The sequence below is a fragment of the Dromiciops gliroides genome, chromosome 2 (assembly GCF_019393635.1).
Source record: "Dromiciops gliroides isolate mDroGli1 chromosome 2, mDroGli1.pri, whole genome shotgun sequence".
Lineage (NCBI taxonomy): Eukaryota > Metazoa > Chordata > Mammalia > Microbiotheria > Microbiotheriidae > Dromiciops > Dromiciops gliroides.
The window spans coordinates 429,805,681-429,830,837 of NC_057862.1; the positions used below are offsets into that span (position 1 = coordinate 429,805,681).

At 40.1% G+C, this 25,157-nt stretch overlaps 1 protein-coding gene across 1 annotated transcript in view; it reads left to right on the forward strand.

Moving 5' to 3' along the window:
- Positions 1-18,273, forward strand: part of COL5A1 (collagen type V alpha 1 chain) — a 298,612-nt gene extending 280,339 nt beyond the window's left edge. Inside the window, exons 65-66 of the mRNA XM_043985817.1 lie at positions 6,980-7,213; positions 15,280-18,273. Coding sequence (XP_043841752.1) covers positions 6,980-7,213; positions 15,280-15,426 — 381 coding nt within the window. The 3' untranslated portion in view covers positions 15,427-18,273. The remainder of the gene's footprint in view (positions 1-6,979; positions 7,214-15,279) is intronic.
- Positions 18,274-25,157: the final 6,884 nt, after the last annotated feature.

Sequence of the window (25,157 nt, forward strand, 5' to 3'; positions counted from 1 at the left end):
CAAACTTCTTCACATTTGGGTGAGACTCTGAGAAAAGATGCCACACTCCTCCTTCCCTTTCTCCAGTCTCCCCCTACCCCTTCCCCCCCTAAGCCACACCAGTCTAAAGTTAATTCTGGACTGGGAGTGGGAGGCAGATTTTAAATTTAGTCTCATCAGAGCTCAGGGAGTCCAGAGTGGCAGCTGGGAGTGGGTACTGTTCAGGAACGAGACTCAGCGTCTGCCAAAGTACAGGGGCTCTCTAGCAGCCTGAGAATCAAATGCAAACATTTTGTGGGAGGATTTCATTCTGTCCATTGCCAGCCTATGGACAGAATGAAATTCATTCTAGACCCTTGCAATGTTGGGACCCTTCCTGACAAAATTTCCCTCTCATCTTCCCAGACTATTTCTATGCCCAGCTGCCTTTATTGTTCTTCCTTGAGTTCTCATTGACCCTGAAGCTTTAAACAGTAATGGATAGGACTGGACTCATCTCTCTACTCTATTACATTATTTGGAGGTACTGTCTATGTTATGGCCTTAGATACGGTTTTAGAAATATGTAAGAAATATGGGCTCTAGCAAATGAGATTTTATTCAGTTGGGAGAAAAAATTTTTTTAAAAAATTAACTTGATTTGGACAGAATGTAAACCATCCTTTGGATAGTGTAGACCTGGTAGAGATTGTTTTTCTCCCATGTACACCTGGGTCCAGGTCTACCTTTGAGGTTCGGATGGCCACATCCCTCTCATTTGCATGGCAGAATGCCATGAAATCCTAGACATTGCCACTCACACAGGTTCTTTTCCCCCTCTTTGGCCCCCATTGTCAATGTAGAAATAAAGTTTCTAGAATAGAGAAAGGTCAAGAAATGGTGTCTATAACCTAAACCTTTCTCCTTTTGGTCCCTTCCTCAGACCTTGTCACTCCACCCTCAACCACTTTAAGGAGCTGCTTTCTTGTCCAGGAATCCAAGCTATGGAGATCAGCAAATTCTACCCCCAAAAGACACCATAGGTACCTATGGCCCTGTCCCCCATCCCTCTCCTCCTGAGTGTGCACCCAGCTGGCCCTCATGTCTTAGCTCTGCATAATTCCATGGGAAAAGTGTTCAATTCTCTTCCCTAGCCCCTACCCCACCCCTGCAGAATATTTCAAAGAGCCTTGGCTTTGAGCCATCATTTTAATCTAGCAGCTCTTGATAGTTTGTCCCTCATTGCTTAGCCTCCAAGCACATCATTGGCTAATTATTAATATCTCATACTCTGTTTCTTGCTCCTGCTGCCCAAATCAAAACAAATGCACAAAGACCCAACCAGGTCAGTCAGTTGCCCATCACCTTCAGGACGTGTTCTTGCCCTTGCCACAAGATGAGAGGCTTCTTGTTATTTTATTTTTGTGCCTTTGCACTGCAGACTTGTCCTGTCTTCATTCTCTTTTGCTTTCTTTCTGATCTTTCTGTCCTTTGCACCCTTCTCTGAAAATAGCCACCAAAACACAGAAGGATCTGGAAGTGAATTATCACTCAATAAAAACTAGTAGCTTGAAAGGCGGTGGCATTTGTCCCAGGTGTGGTGGGGATGAGGGGACTGTGAGGTGGATGGATGAGTGAGGGTAGGGCTCTGTGGGATGTTAAAGCCCTACAGATTTAGGAATGACAAGCTACCTTTCTGCAATCTACAAAGGGGATCAAGCAGCCAGCAGCAATTTATTCCACTTTGGGGGATGCTTACAGTCTGCAGTATAGCTCTGAGAGGGAGTGAACCAGCAGAATTGTACAGGGGAAGTTCCCCCAACATCCATGTTCCCACAGATAATAGTTTAGTGTCCACCAATGTTCTCTCTTTCCCAAAAGTCCATTAAAGGAGAAGAGGGTGAGCTATTCGTTTTCCAGTCATTACTCAGAATAGCCCAGAAAGCTTTCTTGGACCTTTTGTTTTGGTAACAGACTGTTGGCCAAGTTCAAAGGAAAATACCTCTTTCTCTTATTGTTGCTTCCAAATAATTATTCCTCACCCCCTCCTCAGCATCTGCAGATGCCTGAATGAATATTCAATGAGGGCCACTCCTTGTGGGATGTTATAGTTTACCTTTGCTGTTCACCAACATAATAGGTGGAACTAAAATTGCCTGGGGACTTCTGTTCTCCCACTTGAGGAAAGGACCTCATTCCAGTGAGCCATGGTGGCCCTCCCACACAGAGATGCAACCTAGAAAGGAAGGTGGTGTCTCAAGAAAAGTCTATCCTGTTGGCAGGCTGCCCCTAATGGGGGCTTCCTGTTTCAGATCCTTCTGTGCCCTAGTGATTTTCCTCTTATCTCTTCCTTCTGGCATGCATTATTTCTCATAGTCAGTCATATTTCCCTCTCAGAAGGACTACCCAGACGGATCCTGATCTCTGGTTTGTATACCATTCTTTTACTTATATGTTCCTGGAACTCGGTTTGTCTAGACCTATTTGGGGCCATGAAGTCAGGTGCTGAAAACATTGGACTCTTGCTTTGTTTTCAAATCAAGGGAAGGAACAGGAATGTTACCATCTAAGGAAATGATTCCCAGTAATGAATCTGCAACCCCCATGAAGACTTTCTACAGGGTCACAAAATTCTCCCCTTTATCTCACCCTTTTCCTCCACCAAAAAAAAAAAACACTCAAAGAAAAATTAGTTTTAATTCATCTTGATTTTTAAAAATTGAGTGGTTGTAGGATGGAGAAATGCCATGAATTAAATGATATCAGGAAAGCATGTCTTTACAAAATATAATATCAGTAAAATTAATGATTAGATATGAATATGTTTTATGATCTAAAACAAAATCCCTCTGTTAGAGTTTTAAGGGAAATTAGGGATCATCATATTTGCCCCTTATTTTACAAATGAATACATCTAGGTTCAGATAAATGAAGTAAATTACCAAAAGTCACAATCCAGAACTAGGATTTGAACTCAAGTGTTTCAACCCCAAGCACTAACTATGGTTTTGTTTGGTTCCCCCCCCCCTACACACACACATATACTCTTTTCCCCCGCCCCCACCAACACCACTAGATTTGACCCACCTTCATTTAACGTCTAGATTTTGTTTAGGATGGGAAAAAGAAGTGGTTCCTTCTTGCAGATTAGCTACCTTTACAATTGCCTTCTAGAAAAAGAAAAAAAAATTCTATGTCATGGCCTACAAAGTCATTCATATTTCCTGATATATTAGACTTTGTTAACTACTTGCAGTTGGCAAAATATGCACTATTCTTTTCCATGAAAAAATCTGAGGGCTAAAGTTTATCTGAAAAAAATCTGGAAGTTTTAGTAAGCTAAAAGCTCAATATGAGTCTACAAAAAGGTATGGCAGACAAAAAGGCTAATGGGATCTTAGACTCCATTAAAAGAAGTTATAGTGTCCAGAACTAGGAAGGTTATACCCTTGTGGTACTCTTCCCTGATCACATCACATCTAGGCTGTTATATTCAGATGTGGTAACCACATTTTAAGATGAGCATTAATAATATGAAGAGCAGCTGGAGGAGGGTCACCAAGATGGTAAAGAGACTCAAGGTCTCACCATATGGGGAAAAATTGAAGGAACTAGTGATGGTAGCCTGGAAATGAGAAGACTGGGGTGGGGAGAGGACTAAGAAAATTGTCATTGAAAGTCATAATATGGAAAATTAGATTTCATCAGCTCGGCTGTGGAGGATAAAGCAAGGAACAATCTAAATAGCAAATTTAGATTTAATATAAGGAATAACTCCCTGACACTTAGGGATCTCCAGTAGTAGAGTGAGATATTGCGCTTTTCCTCTCAATAGAGCTCATCAAAAAGAATCTGGATGGTCAATTATCAGGTGTGTTATAGAGGGAATTCTAGATCAGGTATGAGTTAGACTAGTTTTCCCCTGAGGTCCCTTCTAGTTCCAACGTTCTGTGACTCTGCATTTTGGTCTCAACAGTTTGACTCTGTATGGCCTAAAATATTTTTAAAAGAGAATTTTCTATATATGCCCATAACTAGATTCTCTGTAAGCCTGGCCTTTGGGTTGATCACCAAGTAATATAGGGACCTTTCATTAGAGCAAATGGCACTGACCTTTGCTCAGGAGGAGATTCCCACTCTGTGACCATATTTCTACCTGTGCTCCCAGCTCATCAGAACTCAGATGTGTCACCATGGCCCTGACTTAGGAATTAAATAGCTCCTGATTCAGCCCACAGAATCAAAGCCTAACTTTGCCTACCTTTCATGCCATTTTAGGATTTTAACTCAATTAGAAAACTATAAGGGTTTATTATGAATTCGATGTTATCTGACTTGATCAGCTCTTAAAAGGCATACCAAACCCTTCCCAACCCAACTTAGCTCAACTTTCACCCTTTCCATAAAAAAACTGCCCCTGACTACTCTAGACAGAACCAATCCTTCCTTCCTGTGAACATTGTATTCCAGTGGGAAGACCACTGACTCTGAAGGCAGATAACACTAAATTCAAATCCTTCCCCTAACTCTTACTACCTATGTGACATTAGATAAGTCACCTAACCTTTGTGGGCTTCTGTTTCCTCATCTGTAAAATGAGGGGGATGGACCAGATGTTCTCTGAGTCCCCCTCAAGCTCTACATCTATGGCCCTATGAACATCTTTGCATGTTTGGCAACCAAGACTTAAGCACAAAGTTTTATGGACAGATTGCCAGCTGCATGGGTGAAGGGAATCCATTCATCTATGAAATGACAACTCCTTGACATTCTGACCAAGTGCAATTTGGATCTTGTATACTGCTTTGTTTCATGATATCTCTTCATGTATATTTATGCTTAATATATATTTAGATTACAAATGCCTTAAACATCTCATATTTCCTTGTATTTCCTTCTCCTCCAGTGTCCATAATGGTGTTCCAAACATCAATAAAAAAGTCTTTGATTGATCAGCTACTTAAATGACAAGTACCTTACATTAGAGAATTACTTCATCCATCCATTGCTATTGGAGCCAAGTAGGATGGTGTCTTCCCTGACTATTGTTCCATGACTCTTTAGGGGAAGCTTAGAGAGAGTTTTTTCTTGTCTCTCCAGGCTCTGGGATTATTTTTTCCTAGGAGGTTTAGTAAACCAGCCTCTTTTCAATGCCAAGCAAGCCAGCTGTAACTGTGGATGGGGGAAATATGCATCCATCTGTGAAGAATGGAATGACAGGCCAGAGTCTGCCTACTGGAGAAATTTTTCCTTGTTACAGATGGGTATATAAAGATTGTACAGGAGGACCCATGTGTATTCAAAAGGATACTGAGATCTCCAGATGTCTGCACTCTTTGGTTCCCCTAGAAGTTTCCCTAGAATATGCCAAAGGGACCAAGGCCCACATGCCACCCTTCAGATTGGGCTCCAGCATATTCAATCAAGCTCTGTTGGCAGGGACACATTGAGACAGAGCATCTTCTTATGTTTTTAATTGAGTTTTGGTTTCTTTTCTTCATTTTCCAGTGGTACAGAGGAAGCCATTCTTGTGTTATTAAGCTAAGGGCTCTTGATTATCAGTTTTGCTTATCAATTTTCTGATCTCAAAAGTTGCTTAAAAATATGAAGCCTCAGGTTAACTTCACCCTTCTGGGAACCTTCCCAATCCTTCCATTAAGGGGGGCTTAAGGAAAGCAAATTCACTTTGCTGTGATGCAAAGTAAGACCCAATTAGGATAAATCCATCAGTAAAATACAGGAAAATCCACAATATAATCCACAGCCTAATTGGCATACCTTTGATATTGACCATTATTCAGAGATATGCTTTCTGTTCTTCCTTTCCCTTTGGTGTGAATATTGGAGACTTGGCTACCAGTGTTCCATATGTCTTGATCTCTCCTCTGTCTTCTAACATGGAAATGCAGCCTTCTGAATGTTAGATGGCATCCCTGATGAGACAGTATGCCCACTTTGGATTATGTCACCAAACCTTTCAGTTATCTGATAGCCATCATAGCTAGTGTGGGACATAATTTGTTGATACCTTTCTGTGGTATAGGAAATTCTTTCTTCAAAACCTGCCACTGGAACCAGATGTTCCTTAACCCATCCTCAATGGTGGATGATTCCCAACTAAAGCTGTAGGTTTTATGTAAATATGATAGGTCCTCATCCTGATTGCTTTGAGCCAGGTTTTTAGAACTGCTTGATCCTTGTATGATCCACAGACAGGGCAACTTTTGGTTTAAAGAAAATGTAAATTGTTGTTTTGGTTGTTATATTCCTGTACTAGGAACTATGGAAGGTACAGAAGTAGTATAAGTATGACCCCTAGAAAAGAAAGGAAATGTAAGACAATCTGTGCCTTTGAAATCTTATCATCTCATTGGAGAAATGAGAATCTGATACACAAAACAGCCTAAAAACAGGGTGAGATGACCAAATGACAAACAACAAATACTTAGAAATTCATACAGAGGAGAGATGGTGCAGGGATGAGGTGGTTAAGGAAGGCTTTGTAGCATAAGTGAGATTTAAGCTTATCCTCGAGCTCTGGATGTTCAGACTTTGACCACTGAGAGGTCATTTGTTCATTGGACAATAGCCAGTCAAATTTATAAGCACCCACTCTGCACAGAGAACTGTGTTCAGCACTGAAGGGGATCCAACATTTTGATAAAGATAGGGTCCTTGCCATTGGCAACTAACATCTAGTGAGGACATGAATCAGATGTCACTGAGGGGCAAAAATGGAGCATGATACATGCCATGACAAAATGCAAAGTTCCTTTTGAACCTGTGCATTCTTAAGGCAGCTGATTTTGTTTTCATTAAAAAAAGGCTTTCAGGTGTGTTTATGTAGTTCAAAGTTGTTCAATTGTGACTTTACACTGTATTTCAAATGATATAAAAAATGGGACTGCAATTTGGAAAGCATAAAGCACTATATATAAATGCCAGGATTTTATGGGTCATTCATTACTGTTATGTCACTGCCTAGTTTCTCCTTCCCTTCCTTGTCTCCAATACACTTTAGCTCTCCTACGTGGACTCAGAGGGAAATCCAGTCGGAGTGGTACAGATGACATTCCTCAGGCTCCTCAGTGCTTCGGCACGCCAGAACATCACTTATAACTGCTACCAGTCAGTCGCCTGGCAAGATGCCACCACAGGCAGCTATGACAAAGCCATTCGCTTCTTGGGCTCCAATGATGAAGAGATGTCCTATGACAACAACCCCTATATCCGAGCTCTCATGGATGGCTGTGCAGTAAGTATTTCATTGATACCATGGTCAGTGTACCATACCCCTAGGGCCAAGGTTGACTTAATGAACATTTAGCTCTATAGGATTCGATATGGACTGAACTGTGATTTCTTTTGGGAACTCCTGGGTAAGGAATCTCTCTCTGCTAATGCAGTTCAATATCTTCTCTGCATGTTATAATCTTAGAAAATGCTTAGGGCAGAGGTGTCAAACACAGCCTAAACCAGACTAACATCAAATTGGCAAATATTTAATAAAATAAATAAAAATACAACAAGACATAGATAGTGTCAATGTGTGGCTTTCCACATCAATATACAGCTCAAAGGGATCCTTATATATGGTTTAGTGGCCCTCTTTTTATTTGAGTCTATCACCACTTACCTAGGTTGCTGAGAGATTCAGTAACTTGTCCAAGTGGGCACAATCAGTATGTATCAGAGGCAGAATTTGGATGCAGGTCTTCCCGGCTTCAAGGCCAATTCTCTATCCACTCTGCAATATTTCTTCTAATATATACATTTGTACATATGTATACATGTATTTTATGTATGTATATATACACATGTGTATATATACATATACAAACATACATGCATATATACACATACACAGCCATCATGTGTGTGTTCATGCATTCCCTTGGTGACAAAGGGCACAGGGTTTAGAGGGCTCATTTCAACCCAGCTGCTGGGAAAATATCTCAAAGTCCTACTTATGGTGGCTTAGGGACTATATCTTCATATCTGCAGGGTGGTACATGCATTCCCATGAAAGAGAGGAGATCAGAACTGCAATCCATGTTTATATACAAAGTTCCAGAGTTTTGACTGAAGGATAAGAGATGGACCTTTCCTTCATGCAACCCTGAATCAAAATGTACCTAAACTCTGGGTCCTGCTATAACCCAATAAGTTTGTCTCACTAGATGATTTGTTGATAGGTCCTAGGGTTTAATTCATCATCTCCTCAAGGTAATACTTGTTCTATGGAGGCACAAATAGAATGGAGGTGTTCTAGGGACTCTACGTTAGGCAAAAGGAATAACTGAATATAGATATGAGAGAGAGAGAGAGAGAGAGAGTGAGTGTGTGTGTGTGTGTGTGTGTGTGTGTGTGTGTGTGTGTGTGTGTGTGTTTTGGAAGATCTTGCCCTTCTTATCATAGGATAAGAAGGCTACTCCAACTCCTTTTAGGAAGTATCCAAAAACTGTGAGCTCCAGATTAGCCCCTGATAAAGCTGTGCCCTTCATTCACTTTGAGGAAACAGCGAATACAGTGTGGGCGAAAGGGGAGAATGTAATTGTCATCCTTAATTCTCCTCCCATTGTTGTAAAGAGAAAAGAGCATTCTTCCCTCTTCCCCAGATTCTGAAATCTATATGAGATCATTGATTTTCCAGGCCTCTGAGCCTAGGGAGACTCAATATCTTTCATCTCCACAGTGAGAGCCAGAGGCTCCTGAGTCTAGCCTGGGGTATGGACAAACTGGCAGAGCTGATTTATGAGGAAGGCAAATAATTACATTTTAAAATGTGATAAAATAATTGGGTTGAAGGAAATCTACCCTGACATCCAAAACAGGGAATTTAGGATATTGGGTTGAAGAAATAAACAAGGTCACTTTGTTAGAGCAAAGGGCTAGAACCAGGGCTTGGTGCTCCCAACCTGCCCTAGGACATAATTGGAGAGAAGAGGGGAGACTTGGTACTACTACTACTGCTACTACTGTTACTACTACTACTACAACTACAACTACCACTACCACTAATAATAATAATAGCTAGTATTTAGGCAGTTAGGTGGCCCAATGAGTAAGAATGCTGGACTTGGAGTCAGGGAGACCCAAGTTCAAATCTGACTCAGATATTTATGAGCAGCATGACCCTGGGCAAGTCACTTAACCTGTCACTTAAGCCTCAGTTTCCTCATCTGTAAAACAGGGATAATAATAACACCTACCAGGATCAAATGAGATTACGTAAGTACAGTGCTTCATAAACCTTAGAGCACTATATAAATGCTAGCTATTCTTATTCTTATTGTTGTTGTTGATATTGTTTTTACATTGCGCTAAGATTTGCAAAGCTCTTCATAGGTTATCTCATTTGAATCTCACAATAAGTCTATGATATAGATGCTGTTATCATCCCTATTTTATAGATGAGTAAACTGATGTTGAAAGAGAGTAAATGATAGGTCCAATCACACAACTAAGTGTCTGAGGCAGGATTCAAACTCAGATCTTCCTGACTCCAGGTCTAACACTTTACCATTCACCTATTTAATTTTTTTTTCTCTCCATCAAATACAATGTGATGAAGAAGATACCTCAGCAGTAAAAACATTGGGTAGCCTTCAAACTCACTCCACAGACACTTGGCGAATTTGCAACTTTGTACACATCCAACTGCCACCCTAACCAGGTTTGTGCCCATGCCAGACTTATAACTAGGGATAGGCTGCCTAGAACTATATAAGGGTGTCAAAATTTATAGGTTACTGACAGTATTTGCCCTCCTGCAATGTAGAAACATCTGAGCCTGGCATCTAGTTAGCAAGACTAATTAGTTTAAAAAGAACAAATCAATCAACAAGCATTCATTAAGAACTTACTCTAAGGTAGGCACTGTGCTAAATAATAGTGATACAAAAAAAGTAAAAACAGCCTCTGCTCTTAAGGATATTCCAGTTTAATGGGGGAGACAATAGGTATGTACAAGATGTATAAAGAAAATACATTGGGGGCAGCTAGGTGGTGCAGTGGATAAAGCACCAGCCCTGGATTCAGGAGGACCTGAGTTCAAATCCGGCCTCACATACTTGACACTTACTACCTGTGTGACCCTGGGCAAGTCACTTAATTCTCATTGCCCTGCAAAAAGAAAAAAAGAGAAAAAAAGAAAATAGACTGAAGGTAACCTTTGAGAGGAATAAAGTAGGAGCTAAGCTGAATCTTGAAGGAAGCAGAGATAAAATGAGATGGATGCAAGAGGAGGCAGAACATTCCAGACATGGGGGTCAGCCATTGCAAAAGCATGGTGAAACATCATTGGTGAGAAACAGCAAGTAAGCCAGTATGGCTGAAAGTGAATGAAGCAGAGTAATAAATAAGATATCTGGAAAGATAAAAAGAGGCCAGATTGTGAAGAGCTTTAAATGCCAAAATGAGTTAATATTTGATCTGAGATATTACAGAGCTTCTGGAATTTATGGAGTCAGAGGAGAGGGGACACACTTTAAGAAAATTGCATTGGCAACTGTACGGAGAATGAATTAGAAAGAAATGAGACAGCAAGGCCAGTTAAGAGGCTGTTGCAATAGTCCAGACAAGAGGTATTGAGGGGTCAAGCAAAGGTATTGGCTATGTGAGTAGAGAGAAGGGCACATATGCAAGAAATATAATGGAGAAAGAAACATTAAAATTTGACAACTTATTAGTTATGTTAGGTGAGGGAAATGAATAATAATAATAATAACGGTTCACATTTATATAGAACTTTAAGGTTTTCAAAGCCCTTTCATATATTTGATCCTCACAACAACCCTCAGAGGTAGGCACTATTATGTCCTTTTTATAGACTAGAAAACTGAGACTGCAAAAGGTTAATGACTTGACCAGGATCACCCAACCAGTAATTGTCTGAGGGAGAGATACAGTTCTGTTTTGGACATGCTAATTTTGAGATGTCTATGGGCTATCCAATTTGAAATGGAAGCCATTGGTTATCTGGGACTGGAACTCAGGAAGAGAAACTATAGCTGGACATGTGGTTTTGGGAGTCATAAACAGAGAGATGATAATTGAACCTTTAGGGGCTAAAGTGATCACCAAGGAAGATTGTAGAGAGAAAAGAGGATAATGTCCAGAATGCACCCTGGGGAACACCCAGTTAGTGGGAGGTCCAGTGAAAGAGACATCAGAAGGCAACTAGGTAGCACAGTGAATAAAGCACCAGCCCTGGATTCAGGAGGACCTGAGTTCAAATCTGACCTCAAACAATTGACACTTATTAGCTGTGTGACTCTAGGCAAGTCACTTAACTCTCCTTGCCCCACAGAGAGAGGGGGGGGGAGAGGGAGGGAGGGGGAGGTCAGTCAGTCGGTCGGTCAGTCAGTGGGTCAGTCGGTTGGTCAGAGGAGTGTCCAGATGGAGAGGAAGAGAGGAGAGAGCAGGGACAAAAACCCAGAGAGAAAAGAGTTTTTTGGAGAACAGGTGGTCAGTAATGTTCATCCCATGCTACAGGAAGATCAAGGATGAAGATTGAGAAAATGTCCTTAGATTAGATAATTAGGAGATCACTGATCAATTGGGAGAGAGGAGAACCCCCAAATATATGCTGTTTCTTTCTCCCCCACCATAGGAACTACTCTGTGGTCCTCTCCACACCTAACTCTCCTATGATCAATTGGATTGCCCCGATTTTCAAAATTACTAGTTAAAACTCTTCCAGTGGCCAATCTGAGAAGGACCTCAAAGAACCCCATTTGGGGAAAGCCATGGTCACCCTTCTTGATGTTTAATCACGGCTAGTAACTCCAACCCTTACTTTGCTTAACGACTCACCATGGACTTCTCTTCTTCTTCTTCTTCTTCTTTTGTTGTTGTCGTTTTGTTTTGTTTTGGTTTTGGTTTTTTGCTGGTCAATGAGGGTTAAGTGACTTGCCCAGGGTCACACAGCTAGTAAGTATCAAGTGTCTGAAGCCGGGTTTGAACTCAGGTACTCCTGAATCCAGGAGGGCCGGTGCTTTATCCACTGCGCCACCTAGCTGCCCCCATGGACTTCTCTTCTAAGAATTTACCTTGAGTCTGTTTATTATCCCAATCCATCCTTCCTCTCAGAGGGATAAACTCCATTTATTTTCTTCTCCACTGGATGAAGTAGGATGGTTCATCATTGGTCTTAAACTCCCCTCTTGTAATAAAATCCAGTGAGGGTTCCCCTCATTCTAGGTGTGGGATTTTAAGGCTCATAGGTTCATAGAGCCAGAGCTAGAGGGGAATTCAGAAACTTCATATTGTTTTTATATTTGAGGCAACTGAGACCCAAAATGATTTATAAAAGACAGGGGTAGAATTTGAATATAGATCCTCTCACTTCCCCGTCTGTCTCTATCATGAGTCCATTCCTTTCCCCTCTTGGCCTCTCTCTTCAAATACAGTAAGTCCAGTCATCAGCTTTCTCTGCTTCATCTGTGAACAACAGCTCCAGCATTCAATGGTAGCCAGTAATGACCAGATCTAAGAGAAAAGACATTTTAAGATCTCAGTCCTCTACTCAGGCAATACACAATCTAGCTGCCAGCCCCTCCCCCCCCAGCATGCCCCTTAGCCCACTGCAAAGGGCCAAATGACCCCTCCCTAACTGACCAACTAGATATCATGTTAGTGAATTCTGCTTCTCCCTCTTGGCACTCTCTAGTTCCTTAGCTGAGGAGAGTTCCCAAAGAAATATAGGATACATATGTTAGGCTAGAACACCTGCTGTGGCCTAAGAGACTTGGATTGATTTGTATTGTAATAACAAATATCAAAGGAATTGAAGTTCTAATTCCCGGGCCATTATTTGGATGTGTTAACCACTGATCTTATTGCCCTGATGGGCACAGTTGCTCGGATGTGCCCAGTCCTTTGGAGAGAAACAAATCATGGAGTGTGATGGGCTGAAAAGCTACATCGCATAAATTCACTTGTTTGTGCAGTTTTGCATGCCCCAGGGGGAACATTGCTGCTACCATAATAGTTATTTATGTTTCTGAAATAACGGGGTGACCAGCCAGCCCAGTAAAACAGTCAGAACCCTTGAGGATTCTATCAAACTTTAAATATGTCCTCTCAAAGCACTTTGGTAATCATAGGCACGCAGCCCATAAATTCAGATGAAATTGCAAATATCTGTTTGGCAATTTCTGCCCCATCCTTAGGGAGGTAAAAGGCCTGTATTGGAGTCACTGTGTCCTCATTCCCTAGCCTAGTCCCAAAGGGTGTGTGTTGGGGGTGAAGCTCCAGGTCTATATTTTTACATAGAAAAGCTTACATTAAAACTACAGCCTTGGGCAGCTAGGTGGTGCAGTGGATAAAGCACTGACTCTGGATTAGGAGTTCCTGAGTTCAAATCCAGCCTCAGACACTTGACACTTACTAGCGGTGTGACCCTGGGCAAGTAACTTAACCCCCATTGCCCCACAAAAACAAACAAACAAAAAACCCCCCACAACAACAACAACAAAAACCACAAACTACAGCCTCTCAGAGTTGGAAGGGACCTTAAGAGAACATATAGTATAATCTCTACCTAATGAAGGACTTCCCTCTTCAGACTCCGAAATGACCTTTCAGATATACCCACTAGGTCTATTATACTTTTCCCAAGTTTCCCTGAAGTTTCAAGTTTGGGAAATACTCATGTTCCATCTGCCTAAAATTAGGCCAAGTTCACTGGCCTTTCTATTAACTTGAAGGAGCAATGTGTAATGGGGGAAATGGGGTATGGGTTGGGGTTCTTAGGAATTCTTCTTTAAAGAATCACACCCTCTTGCACACAAAAGCAGTTAGAATAAGGTGGTAGTTTATTTAGGGGCAAGGGAAGGGAAGGGTGGGGGGAGGGAAACCATGACAGAAATCCTTGGACTTCTCATGGGGAGATAGGCACAAAGCACGTGGCTCAGAGGTACCAATCTCTTGAGCAGGAGAATGGCAGGTACTTTTATAGAGGACTGATGGGGGTGGACCATCTGCCTGTGGAAAGTTCCTTTAGTGAGGGAGGACCATCCTCCACTGGCAGTGACTGGAGGAATTGGGTGAGGGGTGGCTATGGATCACTCTTCAGGACAAAAAGGCCACAGCCACACTTAAACTTATCTCCCTGGGGGTAAGGGAGACCAGAATGAAGGGTGGAGATCGATAGCTAGCTCAGTCCGATTTGGTTCCACTTATCTCTCTAAGCATATCTGTCCTCTGGTTTAGTCTCTCAAGGACAAGATTCCTCGGTGGGCCCCAGAGAAATTCTGGGGTGCTCTGCACCCCATGACAAATGTAATATAGCAGATAGCATTCTAGATATGAAAACAAAACTGCCTAGGTTCAAATCTCCCTTCTGATGCTTACTGTCTAGTCACAGAGTCACCTCTCAGAATCTCAGCTTCCTAATCTATAAAATTAGGGTAATGATAATGATAGTGCTTGCCTCACACGGTTATTGTGAAGCCTGTGTGAAGGTATGTTTTTAAAAAGCTTTGGGAGATTCAAATAACTATATAAGTGTTAGATATTATTAAATATGTTATTATTATATTGACTAAAATTCAGAAGACCTAGGTCTCTACCCTGCAACCAACTCTGTGTGACCTTGGCACAAGTTACTTTATGTCTTTAAGTCTTGTTTCCATATCTGTACTGTGAGGATACTGGACTTATCCTCTCTCAGGTTGCTTCAAGGCCCATAGTCCTACATTCTGTGGTTCCCACAGACTGCTAGACTACAGGGAAGCTAGGTAGCCATATTTGATTCTGTCCAGTTGCAATAGCAACTGGACAGTGACGTGGATCATTAATAGGATTTGTCTCCTGGGGCCCAAGTTTGATTTGCTCTAGCAAACCATTTAGGACATCTAGGTGGTACAGTGAATAGAACATTGGGCCTAGAGTCATGAAGACTCAGCTTTGTGAGTTCAAATCCAACCTCTGACATTTACTAGCTATGTGCCCTGGACAAGTCACTTAATCCTGTTTGCCTCAGTTTCCTCATCTATAAAATAAACTGGAGAAGAAAATGACAAGCTGTTCCAGTATCTCTGCCAAAAAGACACCAAAAGGGGTCACAGAGAGTCATATAAGACTGAATGACAACAGCAACAACAAACCATTTGTATTGGTCTGTGAATTCTCAGGGCTATATTCCATCTGCAGACTACTGCATTAAGGCGATCTAGTTCATGTGTTACCCCACATACATTTCTCTGTAAGCAGACTGTATTTGATGATTGCACTAACCTCCCAGGGATTGGGACTTTTCCTTTTTAATCAGTCTCTTTGCTTCTCTCCCCCTTTCCTCTATCCTTGTAATTTTAGACAAAGAAAGGCTACCAGAAGACTGTTCTCGAAGTCAACTCCCCCAAAGTGGAACAAGTGCCTATCGTGGACATTATGTTTAATGACTTTGGTGAAGCCTCACAGAAATTTGGATTCGAAGTGGGACCAGCTTGCTTCATGGGTTAAGAGCCACCCAAATCTAGTCTCCAAATGAGCAACATCGTAACCTCATTTCACCATTTTTTTTTTTGTGTGTGTGTCACACGCACGTTGATACTGGACAGCAAATGGTCTCTTTTTTTTTAAAGTTCACCCCAACCCCTCCCAATCCACCTGAATTCAACTGTGCCACAGCACTCACTGTGTTGAATCTAAGACCAAGACAGAGAATAAAGCAAAGAGAGAACTGCTCCTCCTAACAGGAATCGAATCACATGATCTAAATGAACCATCCATGACAGGCAGCCAATCAAAAGCCAACTATTGTCCATCCCACCAAATGCTTGTTTCTCCAGTTTTTCTGTGGACCTCACATTTCATACACTCCAACATATCATGGCAAAAAAAGAAACAACATAGGGCAAAGACTTTTCTTATCACAACTTGCAACCGATCAGTGTTCATGGACAGTGTTTTGTTTTTTAGGTATAAAAGAAACTTGAAAATGTGCGATTCACTTGACCTTCAAAAATGTTTCAAAGAAAATTTTGTAAAGGTCATTTCCACAATTGTTAGTGCCTCCATTTATTAAGAAAAAAAATCCCCCCAAAGATGATTGCTAAATGTCATTCTGTGTATACCTTTCCCATGTACTAAAGGTGCTTATATTTTTGTAAGTTTGTAAGTAAATATTTGTGTTGTATATTATTATAAATGTTAAGTATTCCTGGCTTCTCAACATGCATGCAGATGAAACCACAATTCCAATGGGAAACTAGAAACAGGGACAACTCGTCTGAATTCCATTCTTGCTTTCCATTACTAATTAGCAATGGGAACCCTCAACTGAGAAATTGCCACAGAAGGGACAAGTATACAAGTCAGAAAGAATTCATGCTGGAGAGGGATGCCCATACAAAACAAATAAAAACAAACAAATTCATGTTGGTGCCACTGTTCCCTGAGACATTTTCATCAACTCTGCTTTTTAAATGGAAAAAAAAAGCAAAAACAAGAGAGGAACCCAATTTCCAATTCTGCCTTTTCTATGCATGCTTCCCCTCATAGGCAAGTTTAGATTAATTTGCAATTATTTGTGAAAAAAACAAACATTTTCTTTCTCTTCCTGCAGATCCTGATGGGAGAATGTATATGGCAGGGAAATCTTGTTTTCTATAAATAATACGTGAAAATTGGTGCTTTTTTTTTTAAAACATTTCTCTTGTGGTGCTATCTATCTATCTGACGAACTCCTTAATACAACACTGGGGGTGCCCAGTCATGATGCGTTCTCCCTACCTTCTGTGCATTGGCAATTGCCTGTATAGCCTGTGCCTCATGCCCTGGACCTTAATATAAATTCATGTCACCTTCATACCCATTCAGTATGTGGAAAGCACTCTTCCCCACACCCAACCTCCCTCTCTGCCTGTCTCTTGTTGTCTTATTGGTAGCTTATCATGCCCATGTAGAACATATTATGTATACTTACTTGGTTTGGAAAAAAGAAAAGACTATTCATACATGTTCTCTGGTTGTAATTATCCCAGATTGTACTCAGTTCCTGAATGTTTGTGGTGCTAATTTATGTTTGTTCATTGTACTGAAATGAAGATGGAGCTGTCCAGTTATCATGTGAGCTGTCTCAGCTGGGCTGCCTTAAAAACAGCTTAGACAGAGAAATGTGCAATTAGCTTCATAATTCCTAGTATGGCTGCCAGGAGCCCTGCTTTCACACAGCCTTCTTTCCACGTAAGCAATTTGAATTTCCATCTGCAAAAGCCACGAATGCGTTCTTCTGCAGATTACTTCCCTTGGATCTCTGCGGTGGAAACATCCATGTATGTCTGGATGTGGCTTGTCCCTCCTCGTGGGGTAGGGACCTAGGTTTGAGTTGGGAAGAGCAGGTGAAGGAGGACTCCAGGAGTCAGGGAGGAAAGGGGATCATTTACTGTGAAAAGTTCCCTACACATGATGCCCTTTCCATCTGTGAAAAGGGAAACTGAGTTGGTTTTAAGGGAGAGAGTCCCAGGGTCCCCAGGGTGTTCCACTGGGGTGGTAGCTGAGTTTGCCACAGAAGGCTAGGATGCTGACTGCTATGGTGCTTTGCCTTGGTGCCTCCCATCGTGCCTACTCATCCCAACTTGGGAAATGGTACTAGCTTAGAAAATTACAGCAGATTCTTTGAGGGGGGGCACACTAATCCCCTCCAATAAAACAAAAATAGGTGTTGTTCATGCCAAAGAAAATTCTAGCTCCTGGATTGTTCAGCAGTCATATTCCAAGAGGAAGCAGACAATCAAATGCTCACAATTTCATCTCCTCAAAAGAGAAAAGCCATAGAGAATGGTTGCGTTGGTACCATGTGATTTTTGTCTAGGTCATGTGATTCTGTGATGATCTCTCATCAAAGAAGTTTTGTCCTTTTAATTTCTTTGTAATTTTTAAAAAAATTTTTTTTCTCCCCCTGTTGATGCCTTTAAACTATTGTAATTTGTAATGAAGTACAAACTTGTCCCATGTCCCCTTCTCCCTCCTCCCAAGACCACTTTAGCTACGGTATATGGCAATAAAATTACTTCTTATATTTGCAGAAATTCTTTTTGTGTAATTTTATTTTTTTGCCCTAATATATATGACTTGAATAGATGTTGATTAAAAGGAAGAAAAGAAAACTCTATGGAAGAGATTCTAATACATAAAGCCCTTTGAAATATACTATCAAATGACGTATTGTGCATTTCCTCAGAGCCCAGTAAACATGTCATAAAATTTAACTGTAATGCCCAGGGAAGGGGTATTTTTAAATATTTTAAACCTGTGTAACAAAGGAATAAATGTAATAGTTTTTTTTTCAATAAATCAAGTTTCCTGTTTCCACCTTAACCAAAGTGATGTGGATGTCTTCTTAAGTATGTTGAAGCCTGATTATATCCTCTTCCCCTTCATTCAATGATGTGCCAACAGACCACTAGAAGGTCTTGAAGTTCCCAAAATAAAGAACTTTATCAGAGAGAAAGGTAATACAAACTCTATTAGAGAGACAACTTTTTTAAAAACTTCAGAAATGATGCCTCCTCTATATAGGAAGTAGATATTGACAGCTATATATAATGGTGTTTCTTTTGCTTTTTTAAAAAAATAATAAATCTATAAGCATTTATTAAGCATTTACTATGCGCTAAGCACTGTACTCCATAGGGAGGTATTGGAATGGAGCAAACACCAGCTTACTCAGCGTCTTGTTCAAGTTAGAAGTTTGCCTCCCTCCGATACTGAAAAATGTCATGGAACTCTTCAATGTTGCTAGTGCAGCTGAAAAGACAACAGGCTATATTGCTATTGGGAAGCAATATTCACAGATATTACAGTCATGGGAGAAGCGTTGAAAATGCAAAGAATTAGTCAAGACATAAGATTATAGTGGGGAAACTCTGGATGGAAGCCAAGAGAACTGGATTCTAGACTTGACTGAGTCACTGATTTGCTGTGTGACCTTGGTAAATCATTTCATCCCTGTAGGCCTGATTGTGCATCTATAAAAGAAGAAGAATGGGGCCAGATGATTTTTAAGGTTCCCTTCCAGTTTTAACGTTGTGAGTGATGTTAAGTCAAATGATCTCTTAACTTATTCTCTTTTGGGGTTTGGAAGAATTTAGGCCAGGAGCAGAGTGTCTGGTGAGTATGGACTTTGCTTTTGTCAATGAAGCAAGTGTTTCTTGAATGCCTACTATGTACCCAAGTGTTTGTTCAATGCTGGATGTGAAAAAGTTGGGGATGTTGAAGGAACACATAGTTTCTGCTCTCCAGGAAAAGAGAGTCTAGTTGCAAATGTGCAAAACAATTAGAGAATCAGATGGGAAAGGTTATAATTGAGCCAATGTTTTTTTGGTGCAGACTATGTGCATTGGAAGGTCAGGAGAGGAGAGACTATCATGAGTCATGGTATTTAAAAAAATCCTGAAGGAGGCAGGACTAAAGAAGGGCCTTGAAGAATGACTAGAATGTGTTTAGAGAGAAAGGATAAAAGAAGGCATTCCAGGCAGGAAGTAAAGCAAAAGTAAAGTCACCATATGTGGGGATCATAGGGCCATTGAGCTAAAAGTGACCTCCATGGCCATCTAGTACACTTCTTTTATTTTACACATGAGGAAGCTAAGACTTTGAAGTTTAAGTGATATGCCCAAGGTCATGCAGAGAGCACTAAGGAAGTGGCAAGTAATTGTTTTGCCTGCACTTTAAAATTTTTATTATACATTTTTGACATTCTTTTCTTTTAAAATTTTGAATTCCAAATTCTATCCCTCCATCCCAACCCCCCCTACATACACACTCACTGAGAAGGTAAACAACATATCAATTATACATGTAAAATCACTCAAAACATTTCCATATTAGCCTTTTTTTAAATGCAAGAAAAAGTAAGAAAATTATACTTCAACTTATATTCAGAATTCATAAGTTCCCTTTCTAGATGTGGGTAGCACTTTTTCGCCATAAGTCTTTTGGAATTGTCTTAGATCATTATACTGATCAGAGTAGTTATCTTTCAAAGTTAATCAGCATTACAACATTGCTGCTACTGTGCACAGTGATCTCATGGTTCTGCTTACTTCACCTTGGTTTATATAGGTCTTGCCATGTTTTTCTAAAATGTCCCCAATATAATTTCTTTTTAAATTTTATTTTCTCTATTACATGTAAAAACTATTTTAACAGGGGGGCAGCTAGGTGGTGCAGTGGATAAAGCACCAGCCCTGGATTCAGTAGGACCTGAGTTCAAATTTGGCCTCAGATACTTGACACTTACTAGCTGTGTGACCCTGGGCAAGTCACTTAATCCTCATTCCCCCCCACACACACACACACAAATCTAATGGAGGAGATAGCATATAAATAATTAAATATGAAAAACTATTTTAACATTCTTTTCAAATTTTGAAAATTTTCCAAATTCTCACCCTCCTACCTCTTCCCCTCTCATTGAAAAAGCAAGCATACATGTGTAGTCACACAAAACACATTTCCATGTAAGTCATACTGTGGAAAAAAATACAGACAAAAAACCCCCAAGAAAAATAAAGAAAGTAAAGAAAAATTATCTTTGATCTATATTCAGACTCCACTAGTTCTTTCTCTGGAGATAGACAGCACCTTTCATTGTAAGTCCATCAGAACTGTCCTGGATCATTGTATTGCTAAGAATAGCTATGATATTCACAGTAGATCATCAAATATTTTGCTGTTATTGTGTACAATGTTGACCAGGTTCTGATCATTTCACTTTGCAACAGTTCATGTCTTTCCAGATTTTTCTGGGAGCATCCTAGCACAATAGTATTTCATCAAAACCATATGCAATAACTTGCTCAGTCATTCCCCAATTCATGAACATCCCCTCAATTTCCAGTTCTTTGCCACCACTAAAAGAGCTGCTATAAATATTTTTCTACGTTTTCCTTTTTTTTTTATCTTTTTAGAATACAGACTTAGCAATGCTACTGCTTGATAAAAAGGTATGCATGGTTTTATAGCCTTTGGGAATAGTTCCAAATTGCTTTCCAGAATGGCTAAATCAGTATTCAACTTCACCAACAGTGCATTAATGTCTCAGTTTTCCCACATATCCTTCAACATTTTTCATTTCTTTTTCTGTCATATTAGCCAATCTGTTAAGGGTGTAGTGGTAGTTCAGAGCTGTTTTAATTTGCATTTCTCTAATCAATAGTGATTTAGAGCATTTTCATATGACTATAGATAGCTTTGATTACTTTGTCTGAAAACTGCCTGTCCACATCCTTTGACTGTTTATCAATTGAGGAGTGACTCTTATTTCTATAAATTTTATTCACTTTTTCTATTGTTTTTGTTCTTCATTCTCCAAGAGGACCATGACAGATATCATGACTTGTACTGAATTGGATTTAAGTGAGGGAGGGCTGTGCAAGGTCACCAACCTCACACTCCCCTCTAGAGCCATCTGGGTCCAGTGGCAAGATATACAATGAGGTGACTGGAGATGATCTCAAATGTTTAAGGCAACTGGGGATAAGTGACTTGTCCAGGGCCACACAGCTATTAAGTGTCTCAGGTGAGATTTGAACTCAGTTTCTCCACTGCTCCACCTAGCTGTCCCTATCACTAAGTTTTCTATATATTTGAGAAACTTGCTGTAATTTTTTTTCACAGTAATGATTACCGTCTTTCCTTTCATCCTGTATTTCTGCCATTTATTCTATTCTCTCTCTCCTTTCATCTTTCATTCTCAAAAAAAGAGTTTTGCTAATGACTTTTTTATCCCCAAATCTGCCCTCCCTTCTATCAGCCCCACCCTTCTCTTATGCTCTCTCTGTCCTACTTTTCTGTATGGTATGATATATCTCTATACCAAACTGAATGTGTATGTTATTCCCTCTTTAAGTAAATTCCAATGAGAGTTAAGGTTCACACACTCTCTTCTCCTTCCCCCCATCTTCCCCTCCACTGTAAAATCTCAGGCCTCTTTTGTGTCAGATATTTTACCACATTTTACCTCTCCCTTTTCTCCCAATGTATTCTTCTTTCTCACCCATTAATTTTATTTTTTAGATAACCATCCCATTATATTCAACTCATACCTGTGTCTGTCTATGTATACTCCTTCTAGCTGCCCTAATAATGAAAATTTTTTTAGGAGTTACAAGTATGATTTTCCCATGTAGGAAACTAAACTTTTTGTGCATCTTTTGAGTCTTGCATTTGAAAGACAAATTTTCTGTTCAGCTCCGGTCTTTTCATCAGGAATGTTTGAAAGTCTTTCATTTCATTGACTATGCATTTTTCCCCTGAAGAACTATACTCAATTTTGATGGGTAGGTGATTCTTGGTTGTAATTCTAACTCTTTTGCCTTCTGGAATATCATATTCCAAGCCCTCTACTCCTTTAGTGTAAAAGATGCTAAATCTTGTGGTACCCTAATTATGGCTCAATGATATTTGAATTGTTTTTTCCTAGCTGCTTGAAGTATTTTCTCTTTAACCTGGACTATAATCATCCTGGGAGTTTTCATTTTGGGATCTCTTTCAGAAGGTTCTAGATGGATGCTTTCCATTTCTATTTTACCCTCTGCATTTAGGATATCAGAGCCATTTTCCTTGATGATTTATTAAAATATGATGTCTAGGTGCTATCTTTGATCATGGCTTTCCACAATAATTTCATAATTTCAGGAATAATTCTTAAATTATTTATTCTCAATCTATTTTCAAGATCAGTTGTTTTTTCAAAGAGATATTTCACATTTTCTTCCTTTTTTTTCTTCCTTTTTTTATTTTATTGTTTCTTGAAGTGTTCCAGTCATTATCTCCTATTTACTGAATTCCAATTTTTAAGGAATTATTTTCTTCAGTGAGCTTTTGTACCTCTTTTTTCATTTGGCCAATTCTGTTTTTTAAGGAATTCTCTTAAGTGAATTTTTGTGTTATCTTGCCATTAGACCAATTCTGCTTTTTAAGGTGTTATTTTCTTCAGTTTTTTATGCCTCTTTTATCAAGCTGTTCATTTTCTTTTCATAATTTTCATGCATCACTCTCATTTCTTTTCCCAATTTTTCCTTTGCTACTATTATCTTTTTCTTCAACAATTCAAGAAAATCATATTGGGCTTGGATACAATTAGCATTTTCCTTTGAAGGTTGTGGGGTTTTTTGGTAGCTGTTTTTCCATTGTTATCTTCTGAGTTTGTCTTGGATTTCCCTGCCACTATAGTAGTTTTTCATGGTCAAATTCTTTTGTTGTTGTTTGCTCATTTTTTCTGGCCAATTTCTTGATTTTGAACTTTATGTTAAAGTTGCGCTCTGCTTACCTGGGGGTAAGGCACTGTCCCAAGCTATAGCCTTTATCATGCTGATGTTTTCAGAGCTAGTTATGGAGGTCTGCAAGTTTTTTGTGCTCCTAAGATGGAGTGGTCCTGGGAGAGTTATGGTCACAATGTTCCTGCTCTACACTCTGGTCTTTATCCAGGAAGGGCCTCTGGTCCTCTGCAACTATGAGTACTAGTACTTATCTTTGCTTTGTAATTGTTACTAAGGCCCATGGTTCATTGTGACTGACAATCAGTCTTTCTCTATGACCTAGAACTGTGTATAGTCAATAGAGTTACCAATCAATGCCAGCTGTACCCAATGACAGCAAAGTGGTCCTTTATAATCTCTTTCCAAACAATTGTCTGACCCCCTTCCAATCTCTGGACTAAGAGCTCCTCAATCTGCTGCTGTTGCAGAAGCTACTGTTGCTGTCTCAGCCAGTATGGGCTTCAGACAGGCTTCCACTACAGTGATACAGACTTCTACTGATGACCTCTTAGGTTTTATTAGGCTAGAAAAATGTCTTACCCCAGCCTTTTGTCGGCTTGCTGCTTCAAAATTCCATGGTTATTTTAAAGTTATTTGGAGGGGAATGCTGGGAGAGTACATCTGGGTATCTGTCCCTAATCCTCCATCTTGGCTCCTTGGAAGCATTTTTATAAAAGTTTATTTATTCAGCCATTTACACAGGCCTTGAAGTGAGTAGGAAATTTAGGCTTAGAAGCTTTAGGGCTGGTGTGATTAAATGCAATATTATGTCCACTGATAGATCTGGCATTATGACACTGAATAGATATCATAACATAAAGACACACAGAACTCATCTAACAAGATAAAAGCAAAGTGAAGGACAATCAGAAGGAATTCTAGAGAACAGCTAATCCAACCTCTTTCCCTATCTCCATTTTATGGATGAGAAAGATGGGTCAAATAAAAAAAGTACTTTGTCCAAGGTCAAACAGGTAATAAGTGGTAGAGCCATGATTTGCATGGATCTGACTGCAGATCCAAATTTTGGGGACACTAGTGAATTTTGGCCCTGTTATATTGGGCTGTGTTCAGTATTGAAGGGAGTGTTGGGAGGGATTTAAGTCAAAGGAAAGGTTCATTAGTAAAAGAGCCAAAATACCTTGTATCAGCCATACAGTAACTAAAGGTATAAAAAGAGCACTGGGGTGTTTTTTTCTACTGCATTATTAGAGATTCAATGACATTTTACCAAACAAGAAGAAATCCGGAATTTCACTTGAGGTGGAAGCTGGAGGCATTCTAGCCCCACTGAGTGATCAGTGTTAGCTACAACTATTATTTCTTTCTTGATCATTAAATTCAAACATTTGGGAATGAGAAATAATCTTAGCACTCACTTAATCTAGTAATTCTAAAAATAAAGAGGGGCTGGAGTCAGAGACTGAGATGAGGAAGAAAAGGACTGCTTCTCCCTTTTAACAGGGCCTAGTTCTATTATACAATGTGAGCTCCTCAAGGGGAGGCATAGTTTCATTTTTTATATTTATATCCTCAGTGCCCAGTCCAGAGTCTGGCATAGAAGAGGCACTAGGGAAGTCAGATGAGTCAAGTGAACAACCATTTGTTAAGCACCTGTGCTAAGCACTGGTGATGCAAAGAAAGGCCCAAAAAAGTCTCTGCTCTCAAGAGAGGTCCCAGTTCTGATGGAGAAGACAACATGTAAATAACTATATGTGAACTAGAGAGAGGATAAATTGGGGACAGTCTCAGAGAGAAGGCACTAAGATTAAGGAGGACTGGAGAATGCTTCTTTCAGAAGGCAGGACTCAAGCTGCAACTTGAAGGAAGCCAGAGGAGCCAAGAGGCAGAAGTAAGGAGGGAGAGTGTTCCTGGCATGGGGGACAACTAGTGAAAATGCTAAGAGTTAGAATATGGGGTGTCAGG